The 23330-nt window shown below is 46.6% G+C and overlaps 1 protein-coding gene across 1 annotated transcript in view; it reads right to left on the bottom strand.

Moving 5' to 3' along the window:
• The window catches only part of erbb3b (erb-b2 receptor tyrosine kinase 3b), a 64172-nt gene extending 47632 nt beyond the window's left edge, over window positions 1-16540 (bottom strand). Inside the window, exons 1-7 of the mRNA XM_034172419.1 lie at window positions 16132-16540; window positions 13573-13727; window positions 12569-12755; window positions 10421-10546; window positions 6313-6375; window positions 6082-6200; window positions 5025-5166 (exon numbers count right to left, since the gene is read on the bottom strand). Of these exons, the coding sequence (XP_034028310.1) occupies window positions 5025-5166; window positions 6082-6200; window positions 6313-6375; window positions 10421-10546; window positions 12569-12755; window positions 13573-13727; window positions 16132-16198 (859 nt within the window). The 5' untranslated portion in view covers window positions 16199-16540. The remainder of the gene's footprint in view (window positions 1-5024; window positions 5167-6081; window positions 6201-6312; window positions 6376-10420; window positions 10547-12568; window positions 12756-13572; window positions 13728-16131) is intronic.
• Between the last annotated feature and the right edge of the window lie 6790 nt (window positions 16541-23330).

Here is a 23330-nt window from a genome sequence, read left to right as displayed (position 1 = left end):
CGTCTTCGCACAACGTCCCGTCATGTACGCGTCAGATGCTAGTAAAATAGCTTATGTGATTGCTCTGCTTCGGGGTAAAGCACGCGCCTGGGCTACGGCGCTCTGGGAACAGAACTCACGGTTGTTATCAGCATACACTGGGTTTGTGGGGGAGTTCAGAACAGTGTTTGATCACCCTAACAGAGGAGAGACCGCTTCAACTGTGCTGCTGTCAATGAGACAGGGACGCGAGAGCGCAGCCGCTTATGCAGTCAACTTCCGCATCGCGGCTGCGAGGTCCGGCTGGAATAACGTTGCGCTCCGCGCCGCCTTCATAAACGGACTATCGTTGGTTCTGAAGGAGCAGCTGGTAGCTAAGGAGGAACCGCGGGATTTAGATGGGCTTATCGATCTCGTTATACGGTTAGACAATCGGTTGGAGGAACGCCGTCGGGAGCGAGGCGAAGGATGTGACCGGATACGCGCTGCCCCTCTCCCTTCCGGGTTCGAAAAGGGGCCGCCCTCCCCACGCTCCACAGCCGCAGCGCTCTGTGGGGCAACAGCTCCCCCTGCTGACGTTGTTAGGGAAACGCACAGGGCCAAAATGGGGAGGCTGATCCGTGGAGAGTGTTTTCTCTGCAGCTCAACTGAGCACACACAGAGAAACTGCCCCAAATGGCCAAAACGACAACACTCGCCCTTAGAGACTGGGCTAAGGGGGGGTCAAAACATTCAAGTGAGACACACACAAATTGCCACACGACTCCCAGTCACAATCCTGAGCGGGGATTTAACCCTTCAAGCCCGAGCACTGGTGGACACGGTGTCAGAAGGGAATCTGCTAGACAGCAGATGGGCAAGGGAGGTAGGGCTCCCTCTGGTGGCGCTTCCTTCGCCGTTGCAGGTGCGGGCACTAGATGGCACCCTCCTCCCTTTACTCACACACAAGACACAACCAGTAACTCTGGTGGTGTCTGGAAACCACCGGGAGGAGATTGAGTTTTTTGTAACTCCTTCTACCTCCCGTGTGATTTTGGGCATCCCATGGATGTTGAAGCACAATCCCCGGATTGATTGGCCGTCTGGGGGGGTGGTTCAGTGGAGCGAAACCTGCCATCGGGGGTGTTTAGGATCCTCGGTTCCTCCCGGTTCACAGGCTAAGGAGGAGGTCAAAGTCCCTCCCAATCTGACGGCAGTGCCGGTTGAGTACCACGATCTTGCTGACGTCTTCAGTAAGGATCTGGCACTCACCCTTCCCCCGCACCGTCCGTACGATTGTGCCATTGATTTGGTTCCAGGCACTGAGTTCCCGTCCAGCAGGCTGTACAACCTCTCATGACCTGAGCGCGAATCAATGGAGACCTACATCCGGGACTCATTAGCTGCCGGGCTGATCCGGAACTCCACCTCCCCGATGGGGGCAGGTTTCTTTTTTGTGGGCAAGAAAGATGGCGGACTTCGTCCATGTATTGATTACAGGGGGCTGAATGAGATTACGGTTCGCAACCGATACCCGTTGCCATTGTTAGATTCCGTGTTCACCCCCCTGCATGGAGCCAAAATCTTTACTAAGCTGGATCTTAGAAATGCGTATCACCTGGTTCGGATCCGGAAGGGAGACGAATGGAAGACGGCATTTAACACCCCATTAGGTCACTTTGAGTACCTGGTCATGCCGTTCGGCCTCACCAACGCCCCCGCGACGTTCCAAGCTTTGGTTAACGACGTCTTGCGGGACTTCCTGCACCGATTCGTCTTCGTATATCTGGACGATATTCTCATCTTTTCTCCGGATCCTGAGACCCATGTCCAGCATGTACGTCAGGTCCTGCAGCGGTTGTTAGAGAACCGACTGTTTGTGAAGGGCGAGAAGTGCGAGTTTCACCGCACGTCTTTGTCCTTCCTGGGGTTTATCATCTCCTCTAACTCCGTCGCCCCTGATCCGGCCAAGGTTGCGGCGGTGAGAGATTGGCCCCAACCAACAAGCCGTACGAAGCTGCAACAGTTCCTCGGCTTCGCTAATTTCTATAGGAGGTTCATTAAGGGCTACAGTCAGGTAGTTAGCCCCCTGACAGCCCTGACCTCTCCAAAAGTCCCCTTCACCTGGTCGGATCGGTGCGAAGCCGCGTTCAAGGAGTTGAAACGACGGTTCTCTACTGCGCCAGTTTTGGTGCAGCCCGACCCTAGCCGCCAGTTCATGGTTGAAGTGGACGCCTCTGACTCAGGGATAGGAGCCGTGCTGTCCCAGAGCGGAGAGACCGATAAGGTACTTCACCCGTGTGCCTACTTTTCACGCAGGTTGACCCCGGCTGAACGGAACTATGACGTCGGCAATCGAGAACTCCTTGCGGTGAAAGAGGCTCTTGAAGAGTGGAGACATCTGTTGGAGGGAACGTCCGTGCCATTCACGGTTTTCACTGACCACCGGAACCTGGAGTATATCAGGACCGCCAAGCGGCTGAACCCCAGGCAAGCCCGCTGGTCACTGTTCTTCGGCCGTTTTGACTTCCGGATCATCTACCGCCCCGGGACCAAAAACCAGAGATCGGATGCCTTGTCCCGGGTGCATGAAGACGAAGTCAAAACGGAGTTGTCGGATTCACCGGAACCTATCATCCCGGAGTCCGCTATCGTGGCCACCCTCACCTGGGACGTAGAGAAAACCGTCCGGGAGGCCCTGGCACGGAGCCCGGATCCCGGAACTGGGCCGAAGAACAAACTTTACGTCCCACCAGAGGCCAGGGCTGCAGTCCTGGACTTCTGTCACGGCTCCAAGTTCTCCTGTCATCCAGGGGTGCGTAGGACCGTGGCAGTTGTCCGGCAGCGCTTCTGGTGGGCGTCCCTGGAGGCCGACGTCCGGGATTATATCCAGGCCTGCACCACCTGCGCCAGGGGCAAGGCTGACCACCGCAGGGCATCGGGACTGCTCCAGCCGCTGCCTGTGCCTCATCGCCCCTGGTCCCACATCGGCCTGGATTTTGTCACGGGCCTCCCGCCGTCCCAGGGCAACACCACCATCCTCACGATAGTGGACCGATTCTCCAATTCGGCCCACTTCGTGGCCCTCCCGAAGCTCCCAACTGCCCAGGAGACAGCGGACCTCCTGGTCCACCACGTCGTCCGGCTGCATGGGATTCCAACAGACATCATCTCCGACCGCGGTCCCCAGTTCTCCTCGCAAGTCTGGAGGAGCTTCTGCCGGGAACTGGGGGCCACGGTGAGTCTCTCGTCCGGGTATCATCCTCAGACCAACGGGCAAGCAGAACGGGTCAATCAGGAGGTGGAACAGGCCCTGCGCTGCGTGACGGCCGCGCATCCGGCGGCCTGGAGTACCCATTTGGCCTGGATTGAGTATGCCCATAACAGCCAGGTGTCTTCAGCCACCGGCCTCTCCCCTTTTGAGGTGTGTCTGGGGTATCAGCCCCCGTTATTTCCGGTGGTTGAGGGAGAGGTCGGTGTGCCCTCGGTCCAGGCCCACCTGCGGAAGTGCCGTCGGGTGTGGCGCGCCGCCCGTTCTGCTTTGCTGAAGGCCCGGACGAGGGCAAAAGCCCATGCAGACCGTCGGCGGACCCCAGCCCCTGCATATCGGCCTGGGCAGGAGGTGTGGTTGTCCACAAAGGACATTCCCCTGAAAGTGGACTCCCCTAAACTACAGGACCGTTACATCGGTCCCTTCAGAATCCTTAAGGTCATCAGTCCAGCCGCAGTGAGGCTTCAGCTTCCGGCCTCACTGCGGATCCATCCTGTTTTCCATGTGTCCCGGATAAAGCCGCATCACACCTCACCCCTCTGTGCTCCGGGTCCGGCGCCGCCTCCTGCCCGGATCATCGATGGCGATCCGGCTTGGACTGTGCGCCGGCTCTTGGATGTCCGTAGGATGGGCCGGGGCTTCCAGTATTTGGTGGACTGGGAGGGGTACGGACCCGAAGAACGCTCCTGGGTGAAGAGGAGCTTCATCCTGGACCCGGCCCTCCTGGCCGATTTCTACCGCTGCCACCCGGACAAGCCTGGTCGGGCGCCAGGAGGCGCCCGTTGAGGGGGGGGTCCTGTTGTGTGGGCCACTGAAGAGGAGGTACTGCTGGCCCACCACCACCAGAGGGCGCCCTGTCTGGAGTGCGGGCTCCAGGCACCAGAGGGCGCTGCCGCCTCACAGGAGCAGCCGGGGTGACAGCTGTCACTTCTCGCCTACGACAGCTGTCACCAATCATCTGATCAGCAGTGGTATATCAGCAAGACGACATCTCCACCTCTTTGCCGAGATATCGCTCTACCGAGGAGGTAACGTACTCAGCCGACTTTGTTGTCTTCCTGACAGGAATACCTGTTACTTTGTGTGTTGGATAGCAGATATTTTGTTTCCTTTTTTCCGATGAGAGGTGGTTTTCCACCATACGTGTTGCTGGGTGCAGACGCACCCACATCTAACTGTTTTTGTTCCTCGCCAGCAGTACCAGATCCGACAAGCGGAGGCAGTGGCCACCTGGGAGTTCAGGACTTGGCCGCTCCAGTATTCCCGGGGTTCGGTGGCGGAGGAAATCGTGTGGTTCCGGTTCTGCTTTGGACAGACGTCTCTTATCTTCGAGCCTGCCCATGCGACACATTTTTGTGAATTGACTTCATTGACTATTATTGTAATCTGCTGTGTTTGTTGTGCTCATTCACAACAGTAAAGTGTTGTTATTTGACTTCCTCCATTGTCCGTTCATTTGCGCCCCCTGTTGTGGGTCCGTGTTCCTACACTTTCCCAACATTTTTCCCAGTTTGAGCCTTCAGACTCAATGGCCTTCAAGGACAATTTTGCTCACCACCACCACCTCACTTGGAACCAACACTGGACCATACTGAACTTTGCCCTTTTTGTAAAATAAATTACTTCATCATTTTACTTAAAGGACAGTGTCTGTGTTCACATTAGGGTAGAATTCATACATCTGTTTAACAAATTGAATGAATATTTTTACAGAATGCTGACTATGTGCACAAGCCTGAAAGAAACAGTTAAAAAGCAATAATAACACACACGCACACATGCACAGAGTACTCACTGGGGCACTGGGAAACACAAATGGATCCGTACTGATATTTGGCGTTGGGGTTGGTCTCCATCTGAAATGTCTGTTTGTTGTAGATCAGAGCCTGTGGACACTGAGGCACGCACGCTCCAGAGTCGTTGAAATGACGGCATGCCTGCAAAAGCACACGTTTGACCAGATTCATTGCAAAATGAGAAATCTTCCATGTGTGACATCGATCCTACCTCAAGAGACTTATTTCTGTGTTCAATCTGTGTGGATGTCCAATCATGTCAGGAACTACTGGTTACACAGTCTTAATTTGGGTGTTACCTTACTTACAAAAATAAACAGCAAGGAGCAGCACTCCAGTAATACTGAAAATTATCTCATTTCCAAATGTTTGGGCATCGACCTTCCTTAGTGTGCAAATAAGTGCAAAGCCAAAACCAGCACATGAAACGTTGTTACTGGAGTGCTGTTCTTTGTTTTAGCTACTACAATCAGGGGTGCACATAAGTGGTAGTCATGGTGCTTGTGTGTGTTAAACGTCATTGATGCACAGTGGAGGCAAACACTTTTCCTACAATGTGTCATTGCTTTCCTCTTATAAAGTGCTTCCCTTGTGTTTCCTGCTACGCATCATTTATTTTTAGCATGCACAAGCACCATGAGTACCAGTTAATGTGCATGCCTGGCTATAATTTGGTATTCAGCACTGACTCAATTCCTTCTAAAAAGTAATCTGAGCATGTTTTATTTTATAGTTGTCAAATTAGTTGCATGGTAAAGAGTTCCACTTAAGCTTGTAGAAACCTGTAATTTTGTATAAGTAGCTGTTTGAATTTCATTTTGTGCTTACGGCTATTAACACATGCAAAATCCTCATTTACACACGACTGTTGATGTGAGGTTACCGCCCGCTGTCAACTGCGCAAAAAGTGCATCACCGGCAAAACTGTCTCTACCCCTATGCACAGACATTTGGACTGCCCATGCAATTTAGCACTCGTTATCTGGGATTTTAGTAAATCTGTCTCTTTCTTTTTGTCAGTGTATTATTGTAGACGGGCAAAGACAGGACACTTACAAAACAGTCCACATCCAGAGGGCCTATGCATCCAGCGGCACACTCTATGTGACAGCAGTTCCTGGGGCTGGTCCCAAAACAGCGTCCATTACACTGCGGTGCGCACACCGTCTTACTCACTGAGACCCACACACACACACACACACACGTAGGGGTTGATCAGATGTAAACAAACTGTAGCTGTGTGTGTTTGCTGCCACATGTTGTCAAAAGACATTCTGACCCACTCACAGATCTGACACTGGTCTTCGTTAGGGCCCCAGCAGTAATCACCACAAGATTTGTGACATGACCCTGACAGAGAGAAAAACAGGAACTTCACACATGCAAGAGATCAATTCAGGATCTGTAGAATCATTAAGAAACACAAACAGTGTGGTACTGTGTGGCAAGTCTATTTATCTGGAGGAGACCGTTCTCAAAAACTGAGTGACCCGTACAAGAAGGAAATGAGTGAGGGAAGCCGCCAAGACACCTATGGCGACTTTGAAGGAGTTATATAGGCTTATGTGTGTTATGTGCCGACGCGGGTTGAGGAGCGAACCTGCGTCTGACTGAACCCAGCGCTAAATAACCAGAAAGCGGCTCCAAAAACAAAACATTTATTTCCCTTTCTGTGCAATAATTGTGTACAACATAATACAAGGCTTGTCTGGCGGAGTGAAGGACGGCGCGCTCTCCAGCGCCCAAAGGGATCGAAGCCCGGCGCTTCTGGACTCAAATTCACCGCCAAACACCCCCCAGGTGAACACGACAAACTGACTCTGTGAAGGATAGAAGAGGCGAGGTAAGTCAACAGCTACAACTAATATCCTTCCAAGGCAACGCTATCAGCAACACATTCAGGTCTGACTTTAAGCTTTATGTAAATGAGCAGCTTCTCACAACAGGTGGAGGATCATCAGTCCGCATGCCACGGCCGTGAGAAGCGAGCTGCACAATTCTCGTCAATGTTTAAATATACTGCGTAACAAAATACCAAATTACTATTAACACTTATTCAGACAATCAATCACCTCTGATGTGTGCTGACAGCATGTGTCCCTCACCCGTCCTCCTTCACAGGCACGATGTGTCAAACCCAGGCGCGGTCCTCAGCGTCTCACAAACGAACGTCACAAGGTCGAGTTCCCGGCAATTCTGCTTGAACCACTCATGGCTTAAATGCAGAACGCCATCTAATTATCTGCTTCAGCTGAAAGTCCTTAAGTCTGCACGTGAGCATCATCCACAGGTGCTGCGAGTCATTAGGCCCGCACGTGGACATCCTCCACAAGTGCAGCCAATAATGTTGATGAGGGTGAAGGATTCTTCTGCCAGCACCGTCTCCACAGACAAAAACCAGTTTGCATACCACCTGGAGAGCAAAGAAAAGAAAACAACACAAAAACATCCAGCCAAACCCCCCAACACACAATAATGTGGTTGTGACTGGAGAAACATAACTAAAAACTACAGTGTGTAAAACCTCATGGGATCACCAACTTTTTCATTACTTTGCCCACAATTACTACTACTAACGCTGTTACTACTATTATTCCATTATTATGCGATATTACCCTATACGGTGTGTTTTCAAATGTCTTATGACTTTGAATGTTGTCGGTTTAGGGTCTTTTATCTTTTTCAGAAGTTATGTATTGGTTTGTCCCATCCATCCATTTCCATCCATCCATTTTCTTCCGCTTTATCCGGAGTCGGGTCGCGGGGGCAGCAGCTCAAGCAAAGCCGCCCAGACCTCCCGATCCACACACACACCCCCAGCTCCTCCGGGGGAACCCCAAGGCGTTCCCAAGCCAGCCGAGAGATGTAATCCCTCCAGCGTGTCCTGGGTCTTCCCCGGGGCCTCCTCCCAATGGGACGTGCTCGGAACACCTCTCCAGCGAGGCATCCAGGGGGCATCCGGAAAAGATGCCCGAGCCACCTCAACTGACTCCTTTCGACGTGGAGGAGCAGCGGCTCGATTCCGAGCTCCTCCCGAGTGACCGAGCTCCTCACCCTATCTCTAAGGGAGCACCCAGCCACTCTGCGGAGGAAACTCATCTTGACCGCTTGTACTCGCGATCTCGTTCTTTCGGTCATGAGCCAAATCTCATGACCATAGGTGAGGATCGGAACGTAGATCGATCGGTAAATCGAGAGCTTTGCCCCCCTACTCAGCTCTCTCTTCACCACAACGGTCCGACACAGCGACCGCATCACTGCAGACACCGCACTGATCCGTCTATCGATCTCACGCTCCATCCATCCCTCACTTGTGAAAAAAGACCCCGAGATATTTAAACTCCTCCACTTGAGGCAAGGACACTCCACCGACCTGAAGAGGGCAAAGCACCTTTTTCCGGTCGAGAACCATGCCCTCGGATTTGGAGGTGCTGATTTTCATCCCGGACGCTTCACACTCGACTGCAAACTGCCCCAGTGCACGCTGAAGGTCCTGATTTGACAAAGCCAACAGAACCACATCGTCCGCAAGCAGCAGAGACGAGATTCTGTGGTTCCCAAACCAGACCCCCTCTACACCCTGGCTGCACCTAGAAATTCTGTCCATAAAAATAATGAACAGAACTGGTGACAAAGGGCAGCCCTGGCGGAGGCCAACGTGCACTGGAAACAGGTTTGACTTACTACCGGCAATGCGAACCAAGCTCCTGCTGTGGTCGTACAGGGACTGGATAGCCCTTAGCAAAGGACCCCGGACCCTGTACTCCCGGAGCACCCCCCACAGGGTGCCCAGAGGGACACGGTCGAACGCCTTCTCCAGATCCACAAAACACATGTGGACTGGTTGGGTGAACTCCCATGAACCCTCGAGCACCCGACGGAGCGTGTAGAGCTGGTCCAGTGTGCCGCGACCAGGACGAAAACCACACTGCTCCTCCTGAATCTGAGGTTCGACCATCGGTCGAATTCTCCTCTCCAGTACTGTGATCCCCATATAGTTGGAACACACCCTTCGGTCCCCCTTCTTAAACAGAGGGACCATCACCACCGGTCTGCCAATCCAGAGGCACTGTCCCCGATCGCCACGCGATGTTGCAGAGGCGTGTCAGCCAAGACAGTCTCACAACATCCAGAGACTTAAGGTACTCAGGACGGATTTCGTCCACCCCAGGAGCCTTGCCACCGAAGGGCTTTCTAACCACCTCCGTGACTTCGGCCTGGGTAATGGACAAGTCCGCCTCTGAGTCCCCAGTCTCTGCTTCCTCTTCGGAAGATGTGACGATGGGATTGAGGAGATCCTCAAAGTATTCATTCCACCGCCCAACAACATCCCCAGTCAGGGTCAACAGCTCCCCACCCGCACCGTAAACAGTGCGGGTGGAGAGCTGCTTCTGCCTCCCGAGGCGTCGGACGGTTTGCCAGAATCTCTTCGAGGCTGACCGATAGTCCTCCTCCATGGCCTCCCCGAACTCCTCCCAGACCCGAGTTTTTGCCTCTGCGACTGCACGGGCTGCGGCACGCTTGGCCTGCCAGTACCTGTCAGCTGCCTCCGGGGTCCCACCTACCAACAAAGATAAGTAGGACTCCTTCTTCAGCATGACGGCATCCCTTACTTCCGGCGTCCACCACCGGGTTCGGGGATCGCTGCCGCGACAGGCACCAGAGACCTTGCGACCACAGCTACGAGCGGCCGCATCAACAATGGAGGTGGAGAACATGGTCCACTCGGACTCCATGTCTCCAACCTCCCCCGGGATCTGGGAGAAGCTCTCCCGGAGGTGGGAGTTGAAGACCTCGCTGACAGAGGGTTCCGCCAGTCGTTCCCAGCAGACCCTCATGATACGTTTGGGCCTACCAGGTCTGACCGGCTTCCTCCCCTCCCAGCGGATCCAACTCACCACCAGGTGGTGATCGGTCGACAGCTCTGCCCCTCTCTTCACTCGAGTGTCCGAGACACATGGCCAAAGGTCAGATGATACGACTACAGAGTCGATCATCAAGCTCCGGCTCAGGGTGTTCTGATGCCACGTGCACTTATGGACACCCTTGTGCTCGAACATGGTGTTCGTGTTGGACAAAGTGTGACTAGCACAGAAGTCCAACAACTGAACACCACTCGGGTTCAGATCGGGGAGGCCGTGCTTCCCGATCACCCCCCTCCAGGTCTCACTGTCGGTTTGTCCCAAAAAATAATTTAATATTGCTTCATCCATAATGTGTTGCGTTGCTGTCAAATGGCATATAAACACTCACTGGCATATGGCATATAAACATTTACTGGAAAAAAAATCTTGTCATTAATCATGAGTCTGAGTCGAGTGTGAAGTCAAAATCCCAAAATGTCCCCATGTGTGACTCAGATGTGCACCATCCCCATTAGAATCCCACCACTGACCTCTCTTTCCATTGTTCTGGATGTCAATTGGTGCGTTGTTGTCCCTGATAATGTCTTGCCAGAAAATCCAGGGACCATAACTCAGGTACTTGTTGCTGATTATCTGCACTCCTCCCTCCAAGATCTCTGTGAAGAAGCAGGTGTGACAGGATCCAAATATAATCCTGTTTTTAACAGGCAGAGCCTGAAGTGGCACATCACACTGCAAAAATGTCCTTCTACAGTCTGAGCTTACATGGTTACAGAGCTTTCTATGGGATTTATAACTGTATTGATTGATTTTTTTTATATATATATTTATTTATTTATTGCTTTACCACAATCCTTTGCAAGATTTTGGCACAACCTTTCATTAGAGGAAGACCTCTAGCTGGCATTTCAGTTTTCTTGTGTAGTTTGATTATTTTATGGAATATTCCGATAATTTAATTAGATTAGATTAGATTCGACAGAATTTTATTGATCCCTTGAGAAGACTCCCTCGGGGAAATTGAGGCTCTAGCAGCATTGTATAGCAGCACAAAGGGTAAGAAGCACACAGAGTATCAAAAGTGAAAGTTAAAAAAAACGTTTACAAATGCAAATATAAATACTCAAATATAAATAGCAGACATACTGAACAATACTGGTTTACTGTTCCTCTCCTTCCCATCCTCTGTCTTTCTGTTACTCCTCATCCCCGAGTGATCAATTAAAGGTATCACTGTGTCCAAAAAAAGTTTTTTTCTTCAGTTACATCTGGATTATGTTTGATGTTAGAAATGCTCCAAGACACATAACTCTGACAGTTAATGTAGAAACTCACCTGCTACCTGCAAAATGTAGGCACTAGACTTAAAGCCCAGGTTACACATAGACGGTTTTGTCGGCGGGTAGTACGTAGACCGAAGTTCTACCGAAGTTTCGGTAGTTCCGGCTGTTTTTGCGGTGGAATGAGGCGGAGCATTTCGCTGGCGTTTTGAGCACTGTACTAGCCACAAATACGCGGATAAAACGCCGCTAAATCCGCCGAATAAAGCGGCGTTTTGACACCGTAGCATCCGGCACACGTCAGGCAACGGTGGTTAATACCCAGTTCTATCCTTTACAATCGCAGGTTAAGACGCGCGTGAGAACGGCGGTGTTCTGCTGCCGCCGATAATGCCCTGTGTACCGCTGGATTTATCCAGGCAAATCCTGCATTACTCCAGGAACTTTTGCATATAGGCACCGCCCCCAGAGTATAATAGGCTGAAGCCTCTGTCACTTCAGGGGGAGGGAGATCATCCTCAGCCTTTTCTTCTCCTTTCTTTCCCCCTCCACCACAGGGCTACCCTCTGCTTCTGAACTAGACCTCTTGGTAAGTCCTTGCCGCTGCCAATTTTCTTTTAGGAGGTATACTGGAGCTTCTCTGCAAAAATATCTGGAGCTGGCTGCGAGTGAGAGGCCTGCATGCAGCGTGCTAGCGTTTTTATACTGACCGCCGCCTATCGGCCGTATGGAACGCCATTAACCAGGAGGTGGCATTTAGAACGGCATACTGTCCGCTAGCGCCGCCGTTTTGTCTTCCTCTGTCGCTGGTTAAAACGCCTTTGAGGACGCCGATGTGGGCTCTATCGCCGTTTTACACGCCGTTGATTAGGGATACAACGCCGGCCACCAATTACGGCGGTGTAAACTGCGGCACTACAGGGAGGGGCAGGATGAAACGGCGATTAAAAAGTGTCAAACGCCGTTGATCGCATTGTCCCCGTCGTCACTCGAATTCTCCGGGAGCGCTCCCGGAATTATTCGACATGTTGAATAATTTTTTCGACGATTCCCGGTAAAGCCGGAACTAAGCCATGCCCCGTAGTGCCGGCGTTAACAACGGCATGTGATCCTTAAGACGGCCAAAAACTCTTCCGGGACGCTTCCGGGAGCTCTTACTGTCTATGTGTAAACGGGGCTTAAGACTTGTGTTACATATGTCGCCAAAGTGCACATTTATCTTCCTTCTGCTCCTTGGAACACGCCCATACGGTCTATGACAGAGCAAGAGGAACCTCCTCTCTGAATGTAGAGCTGGCTTAACAAACAGCAGCTCCTTTTCTTTTAAAGTGACAGCCACAGACACTGGTCACTGTTTTTCCTTCTTTCTGTTTCATCTTGGGTTTTCCGTCTTTGTACCTGTCAGATTTGTGAGCCCCAGCTGCCGCAGGCCGTTGGAGCCATCTTTGGGGTAGTTGTAAAAGACAGAGAGGGCGAAACGCCCTTCATACAGACTGTTTCCTCTGATAACCCTCAGCTGCTCCAGAGGGATCTGCTGAAAGTGGTTCATAGCAATGAGGACGTAGCCGGTCACCTCGCGGATCATCTGAACGGACAAAGAGGATCAACAGGATATGAAAGACAGAAGCAGTTTGACCTGCTTTTGAAGACTGTTGGAAAGTAGCAGAACTAACTAGTTTAACTAGCGATTCAATTCAAGGTAAGGTGAAACATGGACATTAGTGGTGTACTACAAGTATAAATCAGTCCTACACTCTTTGGGCCTGATTTAGTAAAATCCTACATAGCGAGCACAAAATTGCATGGGCTTTTTAAAAATTTGCACATTGGGCTGGTGAACATTTTCGGGTGACTCCCTGAGAATAAGCATGCAAACACCAGCGGGTTGTACCGTGACGTAGACAGCAGCATGCAAATGAGGAGTTTGCGTGTGTTCATGACTGTAAGAGCAACATGACGTTTTCATGGCGCGAGTACTGACTCCGGTGTTAATATATTACCTTCACATTCACACAGATGGAGAGGACGTGATACAGAATGAGTCATATAGATTTGTGTGTGTTTGATTTGTAGGTGGAGTTTCCCAATGCACAGGTGCTGAAACAACAGTTTCTGGTGTGCATGTCTGCAATCCACACTGGACCAGTTAGAAACCCCGCTTTGAAATGTGCAAAAAACAGGCACCATCACACTCCCCAAAATAGTTTTCTGGTTTGATAAATGTGCTACATTAAGCTATTTGCATGTTCACCAGCCAGTATTTTGCACACTTAGGTAGATACACTCTAAATTGCATATTCATTAACATATTAAACGTCCAATACATCTTATTTTGCTAAATCAGGCCCATAATGTGCTAATTAGCAAACTGAAAAATATGGAAAAAATGAGGATGAGTTTACCCCGAGGAAGGAGAAGTCCCAGTTACTCTCAATCTGAGAGATTTCCAGGTTCCCCATGATGATCTCACAGCCACCATACCGGTCCTTGATCAGGTTGTACTGGTTCTCCTGAGAGCCAGTGGAGCTCAGTGCATTCTGGGTACCAGGACACACCACTGACACATACGAGAAGTCACCAAGGATGTTTGGGAAGCACAAATAGCACAAAACCTGCTTCCATTCAGTGAACAAATGGTGAAGTTGTGAGTGATGCTGCTGTGCTGTTTCTGCAGTGTGGCCACACTGGAGTGTGTGATGTGAGGCATAGTAAGGCGGGTGTGCTGAAACCTCGGCACACGGACCAGTCCAGGCCTGAGGCTGCGGGTCAAAGTCTTCTTAGACAAAGTGCCTCATTGTGACAAAGCCATAAATGTGACAGTGTGTCCCAGTGAGCGAAGACTGATGCATTGACAGACAGTGCTTTTGTGTGTGTGTGTGTATGTGTGTGTGAGGGGTCTGCACTGCTGAGATCATACTGAAAAACAATGGGACATATGTGAGCTGCACATTCTGGGAAAAAAACAGGAAATATGATGGAGGGAAGGAGACATATACACCATAAAATTGTACATTCCCAATACAGATCAGATTCTACCCTCCCTAAGTTAGAGTAATAACCTTCTGACACCATTTATTGAATGCTGGAGACCTGCATGTTCCAAAGATTTGCAAACACCGGGGCATCCACCCCAATTTTTCACAAAAAAACTCAAAAAGTATAAATGCTATCATCTTGTAACTCACCAAATTAAAATAGCATGTAATGAGGAGAAACATTCTTGCATTGGGTGAACGTTGATACATCCGATCAATCAAACAAATCAGCTTTGTTTTCTTTATGTAATATCCATAGATGTGTCTACCACCAGCTGAATGGTACTGCATGCTGCATTGATGATGGATTAGGAGCCGGTGTGGTAATCAATGAGAGGGACACTTTCTGTGCAGAAATGTACCAAATCAAAGACATAAACTAACGGTCACAGTGGAAACTCAAATAATACGTTCACACTTCCACAGAATTCTGCAGAAAGATTTTTGTATGAATGCAGCCGAAACAGACACTTCTTCCTTCTCTCTCTTGCAACATGTGTGATTTTTGAAGTCATAATTTTTTTTATTTTTGACAGACAGTGCCTTTGTGTGTGCATGTCAAATTTTGAAGTCTATCTATCTATCTATAGATTGATATAGATTAGATAGATAGATAGATAGATAGATAGATAGATAGATAGATAGATAGATAGATAGATAGATAGATAGATAGATAGATAGATAGATAGATAGATAGATAGATAGATAGATAGATAGATAGATAGATAGATAGATAGATAGATAGATAGATAGATAGATAGATAGATAGATAGTCTTTCTCACAGCAATTCAAAAACAGTATATAGCATCAGCTTCACCAAATTAAAATCACTCAATATGAGGATAAATTCATTACAGTTCAGTGGACTTTGAAGCACCAGATTGATTCAAAGATGTGTTGCCTAAGTAAAATTTCATAGGCTCGTCTGCCACCTACTGGATAGTGAGTAGATGCTACATGGATGATGGATTAGGAGCAGGTGTGGTTGTCAGTGAGAGACAGACCATTTCGCCACAGAAATGTATGAAACAAATAGTAAACCATTACTTTGTTATTTAACAGTGATTATGTTCTAAAAGTCATATGACACAGTCAGAAATCTTCATAACCCAGAGGAAAGGATTTTGTATGAATTTAACTTGCAAAAGAAAGAGAGAGAGATGGTTAAATGAGAACAGATGTGGTTGTCAATGAGAGACAGACTGCTTCCATGCAGAAATGTACTAAATGAGACACACACATTTTCAGGTTGACACACAGCGGTTACATTCTAAAACTCTCAAAACAGTCACAGATCCACACAACCCAGTGGAAAGGATTTTGTATGAATGCAGCTGAAAGTGGACACTTCTGCTGTCTCTAACTAAACGTGTGGTTTTGAAGTTACATGTAGCTTGAAATGAACTTTTTGTCAGTTTCTTTCATTTTCAAATCCTAGGTTTAGTGACCACCACTGCTTGTTTAGATTAGCATATAAAAATATCTATGGAGCAAAATCCTCAGCTTAATGCACTCATGCAATAAGTTTCTGCACAAGACTGCAAGACAATAAGACTGCACAATAATTTAGAAAAACTACATGCAACTACATCCACAAGTTGCACATTCACACTTCAACAACTTTTCTTACACGAAAGAAAAGCTACAATGTCAAAACTTTATGATCCCCAGAAGATCTTAAACAGTATGTTTTTATGTGCAAAACAAAAACTGGTTATTAACAGCACATTTTCTTTTCTGTTCTGTTCCACAAAATGTGCATGTGTTCACTCCAAGTTTGGGGTCGTGACCTTTTACAACAGGCTGACCTGGAAAATCTGACCATGTTGCCATATTTAATGTAGGTTCCTTTTGTTATTTATTTCAGTTGCAATATGTTTGTAATTAAAACAAGCCTTTTCAAATGAAATTTTGAACGCGCCTACCTTCATGCGTTTGGGATGCCGCCGTCTGCACACTCCACCATAATGTCACACACAGCAGCTGGATCATGATGCTGTCAGACGTATTCAAAAAGATGTTTTCATACCATCAAAAATTTGGGTGTTCCTCAGTCCGTGACACAGCTCGCATTAAGAATATTGCATGCAGTGTTTTTACTGAGAAGCTGATAGAAGAACCTATCAAGAAATGCAAAACCGTCTTTCTAGCTTTGAACAAAACATAAGAGATCGTGAACAAGTGGCAGTTTGTTTGCATGCTGGAGTTTCCCTCCCAGAGAGTGACGTGTGATTGGCTAATATATGCACCAATCACAGGCTGCGCCATCTTCTTTGTTTTTTTTTTCAAGAAACAGCTTCAACTGGAATTCCTGTAAAAGACCAAATTCTACCATATCGGAATAAATGGCTTAATAACATACTGGAACATTTTATTTTGGAGCTACAATTAAAAATACCTCACAGTTCAAATAAAATAGCAAAACGTATGCTACTTATCAGAACTGGCCTTTTGTGTATGTGACATCAGCCATGCACCAATGCACAAACAAGGCAGCATCATGAAGCTGTTCGGTGTGCAAACATGGGTTGCTTTAACGTGGACTTGTCATGATGGCTTGCTGCATGTGGAAGCGCAGCAGCAGGCTCCTGGTCAGTCTGCGCGCTCTGAGTGGATGCACTGTTCCTCTGCAAAAAGCAGTATTGTCCCCACGGCCTCGTCAACTTGCTTAATCACTTCTTTGATGAGCACAGAGCGGCCTGTCACAAAGGACACATTGTCACATGGTCAAGTGACTTCTGAACCCAAAACAAGAACATGCGTAATTTGGGAAAATGTCTTCAGGATTCCTGAGCATGTAGCTGTGAGTGAACATGGATAGATGTCAGTAATTGTTTCTGACAGCTCATGGGGTGCTCATTATTTTGAATGAGAATAATCTGCAGCTGCTGTGCCATTGAGATGAATCATAATGGCCCATGAAAGCAAGATGGAGTTGGTGATCGATCACACACACACACACACACACACACACACTGACTGCACATTGATCAACCTGCCCTCCTCCAGCAGTGCTCCATCCAGCAGGAAGAGACAGAGTCTGAGGGTTGGAGCTGCAGGGAAACATGAGGCAGACATTCAGTCAGACTAGAGTGCCTTAATTGAGAGAGTGGCACCAACTCAGAACATGGCACCATTTTGGTTCCGACTGCGCTGAACTACTGAATGAACCTTATATGTTCTGAACATTTTTGAAATCATTTAACCACATACAGCAACACATCCAGGTACAGGTGCTATCAAAATAAATATAAAAATAGTTAAGCTATCAAATTTACATAAATTTACAATTTATGATGATTTATTTAATTAATTTAAAGCCTGATTTATGCTTCTGCAGCTCTGTCACTTCTGTGTCATGCAATGACATGTGTGACAGTTTTAAAGTTCTCCGTCGCTAGATTATGCTTTATTACAGATTAAGTTGACCCTCAACAAGCTTTTCTTTCTACAATTATCACCTCCAAATCAAAGGTAAGTTGTACATTTTCCTCTTTTACCGAGTCCTGTTGTAAATTTGTGGACTTTTCTGATCCATTTGTAATCAGCGTGTGCACTACAAAAACCATTAAAATATGAAAGAGTGAAAGCAGAAACTTGTCAAATCACAGCCTTTTGTGTCTGATTTAACAGGTGCACGTCCAGGCTGCGGGTCCGAGTCAGCACAGTGTGAAAAAAAATAAACGGTCAGGCTTTTAATCACAGAAATGACTCCTGTCCCACTTTCCGCTTTAATTTGTACCTCTGTTACTCTGCACGTCCAGACTGATTGGGGTTTTTCATGGAAATACACTGCGATCGGACGCAACATTTTATCCGATGTGAGCTAAAAATCTGTTATACAAAATCTGTTATATACAGTGTTTATTACATGGAAAACAATACAAAAACTTTGGGACTTTTATTGTCCGGTGACTGCAAATATCTGGTTTATACGATGAAGGTTTAGTTGAGTTTTACTGTACATGGGACTGAACAATAAATTTACCTCTCAAAGCTTTGATGATGATGTCAGCTTTCATCCCACACAGCTGACTTTATTTTCCCAAATTTTTCTTCTGTTCAGATCTGAAGGGAATCTGTACATCTTGAAGCCCTTGTTGTGTCTATTTGTGCCTCCAAATGCACAGCAACCCAGCATTTTCAGCGATATAAATACATAAAATAGCTGGATTTACATGCAGATAAACAGTGAAAGCTAATTTGGCCCCAAGATGGCACCACGAGTTACGTGAAAATTCAGTAAGGTATATCTTATATATTATATTCCAATTCTAAGGTGGAACTATGCCAGTCTACAAAGGTATATCTAAATATCTAAAAAGGAAGAGTAAAATAGGAGAGTAGAAAAGAGTAGAGTAGAGCCACTTAGGTGCCTGGTCTTGAGAACCAGACCATTTTTTCCCCCCGACTCGTCATGTTGTTACTCTTTCAATGAAGGGACTCTAAGCCAAACCAGTCACAGACCCACAAGATTTTATATCTGGTCAAAAACAAATTAACAACCATTTAGAAAGTTACTTATTAAAGAGGATGTGTTTACACCTTTTCAGGCAGGCTAAACAGGTGTCTGCAAAACAGACAATGTTCATGGTTAAAAGTAGCATATTAAGGAGGATGTAGGGTTATGTTACTTATGTCACAGAAATCGAAAAACAGGTTGTTGTTTTTTTCAGGACCTACTTTTGTTTCAGCAGGATACACTCGAAATAAAATTGATGGAACAATTTGCATAGATTTGTTTTATTATTATTATTTCAACTTTGCTATTTCTGAGTTAATGCCAGAAGACGTTTTCGGCAAATTCAATTACTTTAGTACAAGAAACATGATTTGCTTTGTCTTCTACAACTTCTACAAGCTTAATTAACCCAAAGCAAATTTGAACTGTGCAAAATGACTCTTATTAGTTATTCTTACTTACTAAATTACTAGTACTAGTAGTACCAGTAACTTGCATAGCCATTTCTGAGTAGAATCAACAGAAAATAATAAGTAAGAATAACTAAAAGGAGTCATTTTTACACAGTTTAAAATTAGTTGGTTCAGCTTAATTAAGTTTGTAAAAGACAAAGCAAATCATGTTGCTTATACTAAAGTAATTGAATCTGCCTAACTAGAGAAGTCTTGTGGCATTAACTCAGTAATGGCTAAGTTGAAAAAACCTTTTAAAAAAATCTATGCAAATTGTTACATCAAGTTTTCTTGATGAGCCAGCATTTTTTGTTTGTTTTAAGTGTATGAGTGGCTGCACTTTTAGAGTTGTAGGCTTGTAACCAGTAGTCACAGTCAGGTCCGTAAATATTTGCGCAGTGACACAATTTTTGTAATTTTGCCTCTATACACCACCGCAATGAAGCTGAAATGAAACAATCAAGATGTGCTTCTCTGTTATCTCCATGTCGTGTTTTCTTAATGTGCAGACTGCAGAGATAATAAAACATCCATATGCTTCTTTTGCACAACATTCCAAACTTCCTGACAGAATGTGCATGCAAGGTGTTTTGGAAAATTAAGTTGAAAATAGCAGTGATGTCCAGCTGTGTAATGAAAATGAAGATTTCACTTCATCTTGAAAAATTGACAAACACAACAATAAAAATGTGAGTATAGGTTATGTGACAATATGACAATATGTAAGTTACACATTACAAAATACCCCCACACAGACCTTGCATAACATTCTTAAAAAATGCTGTGGAATCAAAATGAGGCCTCATGAAGGATTTGGTGGGGTGTTTTCTGCCACCCACTAGATGGCAGTGGTCATTCAAAAAAGGAGTTAGAGGAAAAACGAAGCGCAGTGACCATCACAGAAAATCCACAGCGCAACAGTTTCTACATGCAAACCTGTGGTCACAGATGGAACTGCAGCAAGCCCTAAATCTTTTGGGGTAAAAGAAAAAACAAACAAACAAACAAACAACAACAAAAAAAAACAAACAAACCTATTTTGCATGAAAAGTCATGCTGGGTAACATGACAAGCCAGATCAAAGGGTGGGCAAAAATTATGCGGTCCTGATGAAGGACCACTAATTGCCTTAGTTTTAATTCAAGGGGCTTACAAAATGTCACATGAACTGTTTTGGAATCATAAACATTTTTATTTATATACAGTTACTGTATTTTCAGAGGCCATAAGTTGCTTGTGGCAATCCCGCGGTGGAGAGAAAGATTGTCTCTTGGTTGATTCTTGGTTAGGATGGTGCAATTCTACATCCATTGTTGACCCAGAGACACCTTGTGCTTGGGTTTGTTTAATGTGGGAATGTCACTGCACACTGACAAAACACACAGACCTTCACAGATCCTTAGCCTGGTCCAATGGTTGGGGAATCACAAATGATTAGGGTCTGAGGACTTGCTGCAGCTTCAACCGCCTTCACAGCTGTTGGCTTACAAGCCATCGTCTCCTCCGCCTGATCTGCCGTTGAGGATGTCTTGTTTCACCAGAGCCCCATTAGCCATCTCATGTTCAGGGTACCTGTTGGGCCTTTATAGCTACAGTAACACACATGGTCCCCACTGTATTTCACCATAACGGGCAATCCCCGGGATTTTGACACCCTAGAGGCCATGCAGTGCATCCAGAAAGTATTCAATGCTTCGCTTTTCCACATTTTATGTTACAGCCTTATTCCAAAATGTAGTAAATTCATTTTCCCCCTCAAACTTCTACCCACAACACCCCATAATGACAACATGAAAAAAATTTTTTTTTTAAATTTTTGCAAATTGATTAAAAATAAAAACTAAGAAATCATGTACATTAAGTATCCACAGCCTTTGTTGATGCACCTTTGGCACCAATTACAGTTTCAAGTCTTCTTGAATATGATGCCACAAGCTTGGCGCACCTACATTATATTTGGGCAGTTTTGCCCATTCGTCTTTGCAGCGCCTCTCAAGCTCCATCTGGTTGGATGGGGAGCGTCGGTGCACAGCCATTTTCAGACCTCTCCAGAAATGTTCAATCGGATTCAGGTCTGGGCTCTGGCTGGGCCACTCAAGGATATTCACAGAGTTGTCTTGAAGCCATTCCTTTGATATCTTGACTGTGTGCTTAGGGTCATTGTCCTGCTAAAAGTTGAACCATTGTGCCCCAGTCTGAGGTCAAGAGTGCTCTGGAGCAGGTTTTCATCCAAGATGTCTCTGTACATTGCTGCATTCATCTTTCACTCAATCCTGACTAGTCTCCCATTTCCTGTCACTGAAAAACATCCCCACAGCATGATGCTGCCACCACCATGCTTCACTGTAGGGATGGTGCCTGGTTTCCTCCGAACATTATGCTTGGCATTCACACCAGAGTTCAGTCTGTCTCATCAGACAATTTTGTTTCTCATGGTCTGAGAGTCCTTCAGGTGTCTTTTGACAAACTCCAGGTGAGCTGCCATGTGCCTTTAAGTAAGGAGTGGCTTCCATATGGCCACTTTACCATACAGGACTGATTGGTAGATTGCTGCAGAGATGGCTGTCCTTCAGAAAGGTTCTCCTCTCTCCACAGAGAAATGCTGGAGCTCTGACAGAGTGACCATCAGGTTGTTCTCCCATGATTGCTCAGTTTAGACCAGCTCTAGGAAGAGTCCTGGTGGATAAGAAATTCTTCCATTTTTGAATGATGGAGGCCACTGTGTTCACTGGGACCTTTAAAGCAGCAGAAATGTTTCTGTATCCTTCTCCAGACTTGTACCTCGAGACAATCCGATCTACAGACAATTCCTTTGACTTCATGCTTGGTTTGTGCTCTGACATGCACTATATGTAGACAGGTGTGTTCCTTTTTAAATCATGTCCAATCAACTGAATTTACCACAAGTGGACTCTAATTATGCTGTAGAAACATCTCAAGGATGACCAATGGAAACAGGATGCACCTGAGCTCAGTTCTGAGCTTCATGGCAAAGGCTGTGAATATTTACGTACGTGTGATTTCTTAGGTTTTTTTTTTTAATAAATTTGCAAAAATCTGAAAAAAACTTTATTCACATTGTCATTATGGGGTATTGTGTATAGAAGTTTGAGGGCAAAAAATAATTTACTCTATTTTGTAATGAGGCTGTAACATAAAAAATGCAGAAAAAGTGAAGCGCTGTGAATACTTTCTGTATGCACTGTAGATATGCTGAGTCTCCTGAGACGGAGGGTGCTGTAAGGTCAGACTTCCACTCACAGCTGATTCCACGGTTTCCACAGTAGAATCAAACCCACAGTGGTGTCAGATTTAGTATCAGTGCTGGTGGCCCTGTGCCTTCCAAGGCGAGTTGCGGGGGTGACGGCTGTGGTCTTTTGCTTTCGCTACTCCCTTCAGAGATTGATGAATTGATTGTGGGGCTGCTGCCAGTGTGTCTGTGCCCTGGGTGAAGGTGTCCCGGTTACGGGTGGGAATCCCAGCTATGGCATCCACCCTGGGGTTACTATTGTTGCTGTCCTGCAGGGGGCCCTGGGGGCTGATGGCCCCGGGAGTAGCTCTGACCCACATACTACTGTCACACCCCTGGAGACACAGCAGCACTCTTCCCTACGTGGACCTCTGATTGGCCTTGACAAACTCAGGCCTTAATGGTTCTGTGTGCAGCGCAGCAACTCCACAAAGAAACTACCTGATTATGCCAAACTTGTCTTGATGACTATGGTTAAGAAAGGCCAAAGAAGAAAAGCCGCATACATCCGTGTGGTAGCCAGCTAGTACACAAAGAACCACAACCCATTTGTCTCCTTCTCATCCTGCACATGTTCATTAGAACACGTTTAATTAACAAGGACAGTGTCACCGTGTGGTACGAACAGTTTGAGTATTAACTATATAACACAGAATAAATCATATATTTTGACTTCTCATGGTGCTCTGGGTCGGCATGGTGGATTCAGTATGGATCTACATACTGATTTGCCCAGACAGACAAAAGTGCAGGTGCATATGTAGAATGGGGCACAGGTGGTCTCAAACTGGTGATATTCTTGTGAGTGTTCCACAATATGGACTGCACAATACTGTCACCACAGTGAGAAATCAGTTTTTCATTGTTATTAGTACAGAACCTCCACCAGGACAGACGTTTTTTTGTAATTTTTTTGGATTTACTCATTTTTAAATTATGCCAATAAAGGCTAAAGGAAAT

Source organism: Thalassophryne amazonica, chromosome 6 (assembly GCF_902500255.1).
Source record: "Thalassophryne amazonica chromosome 6, fThaAma1.1, whole genome shotgun sequence".
Classification (NCBI taxonomy): Eukaryota; Metazoa; Chordata; class Actinopteri; order Batrachoidiformes; family Batrachoididae; genus Thalassophryne; species Thalassophryne amazonica.
The sequence above is the reverse complement of the archived record's forward strand: the minus strand, read 5'-3'. Positions and strand labels throughout refer to the sequence as shown.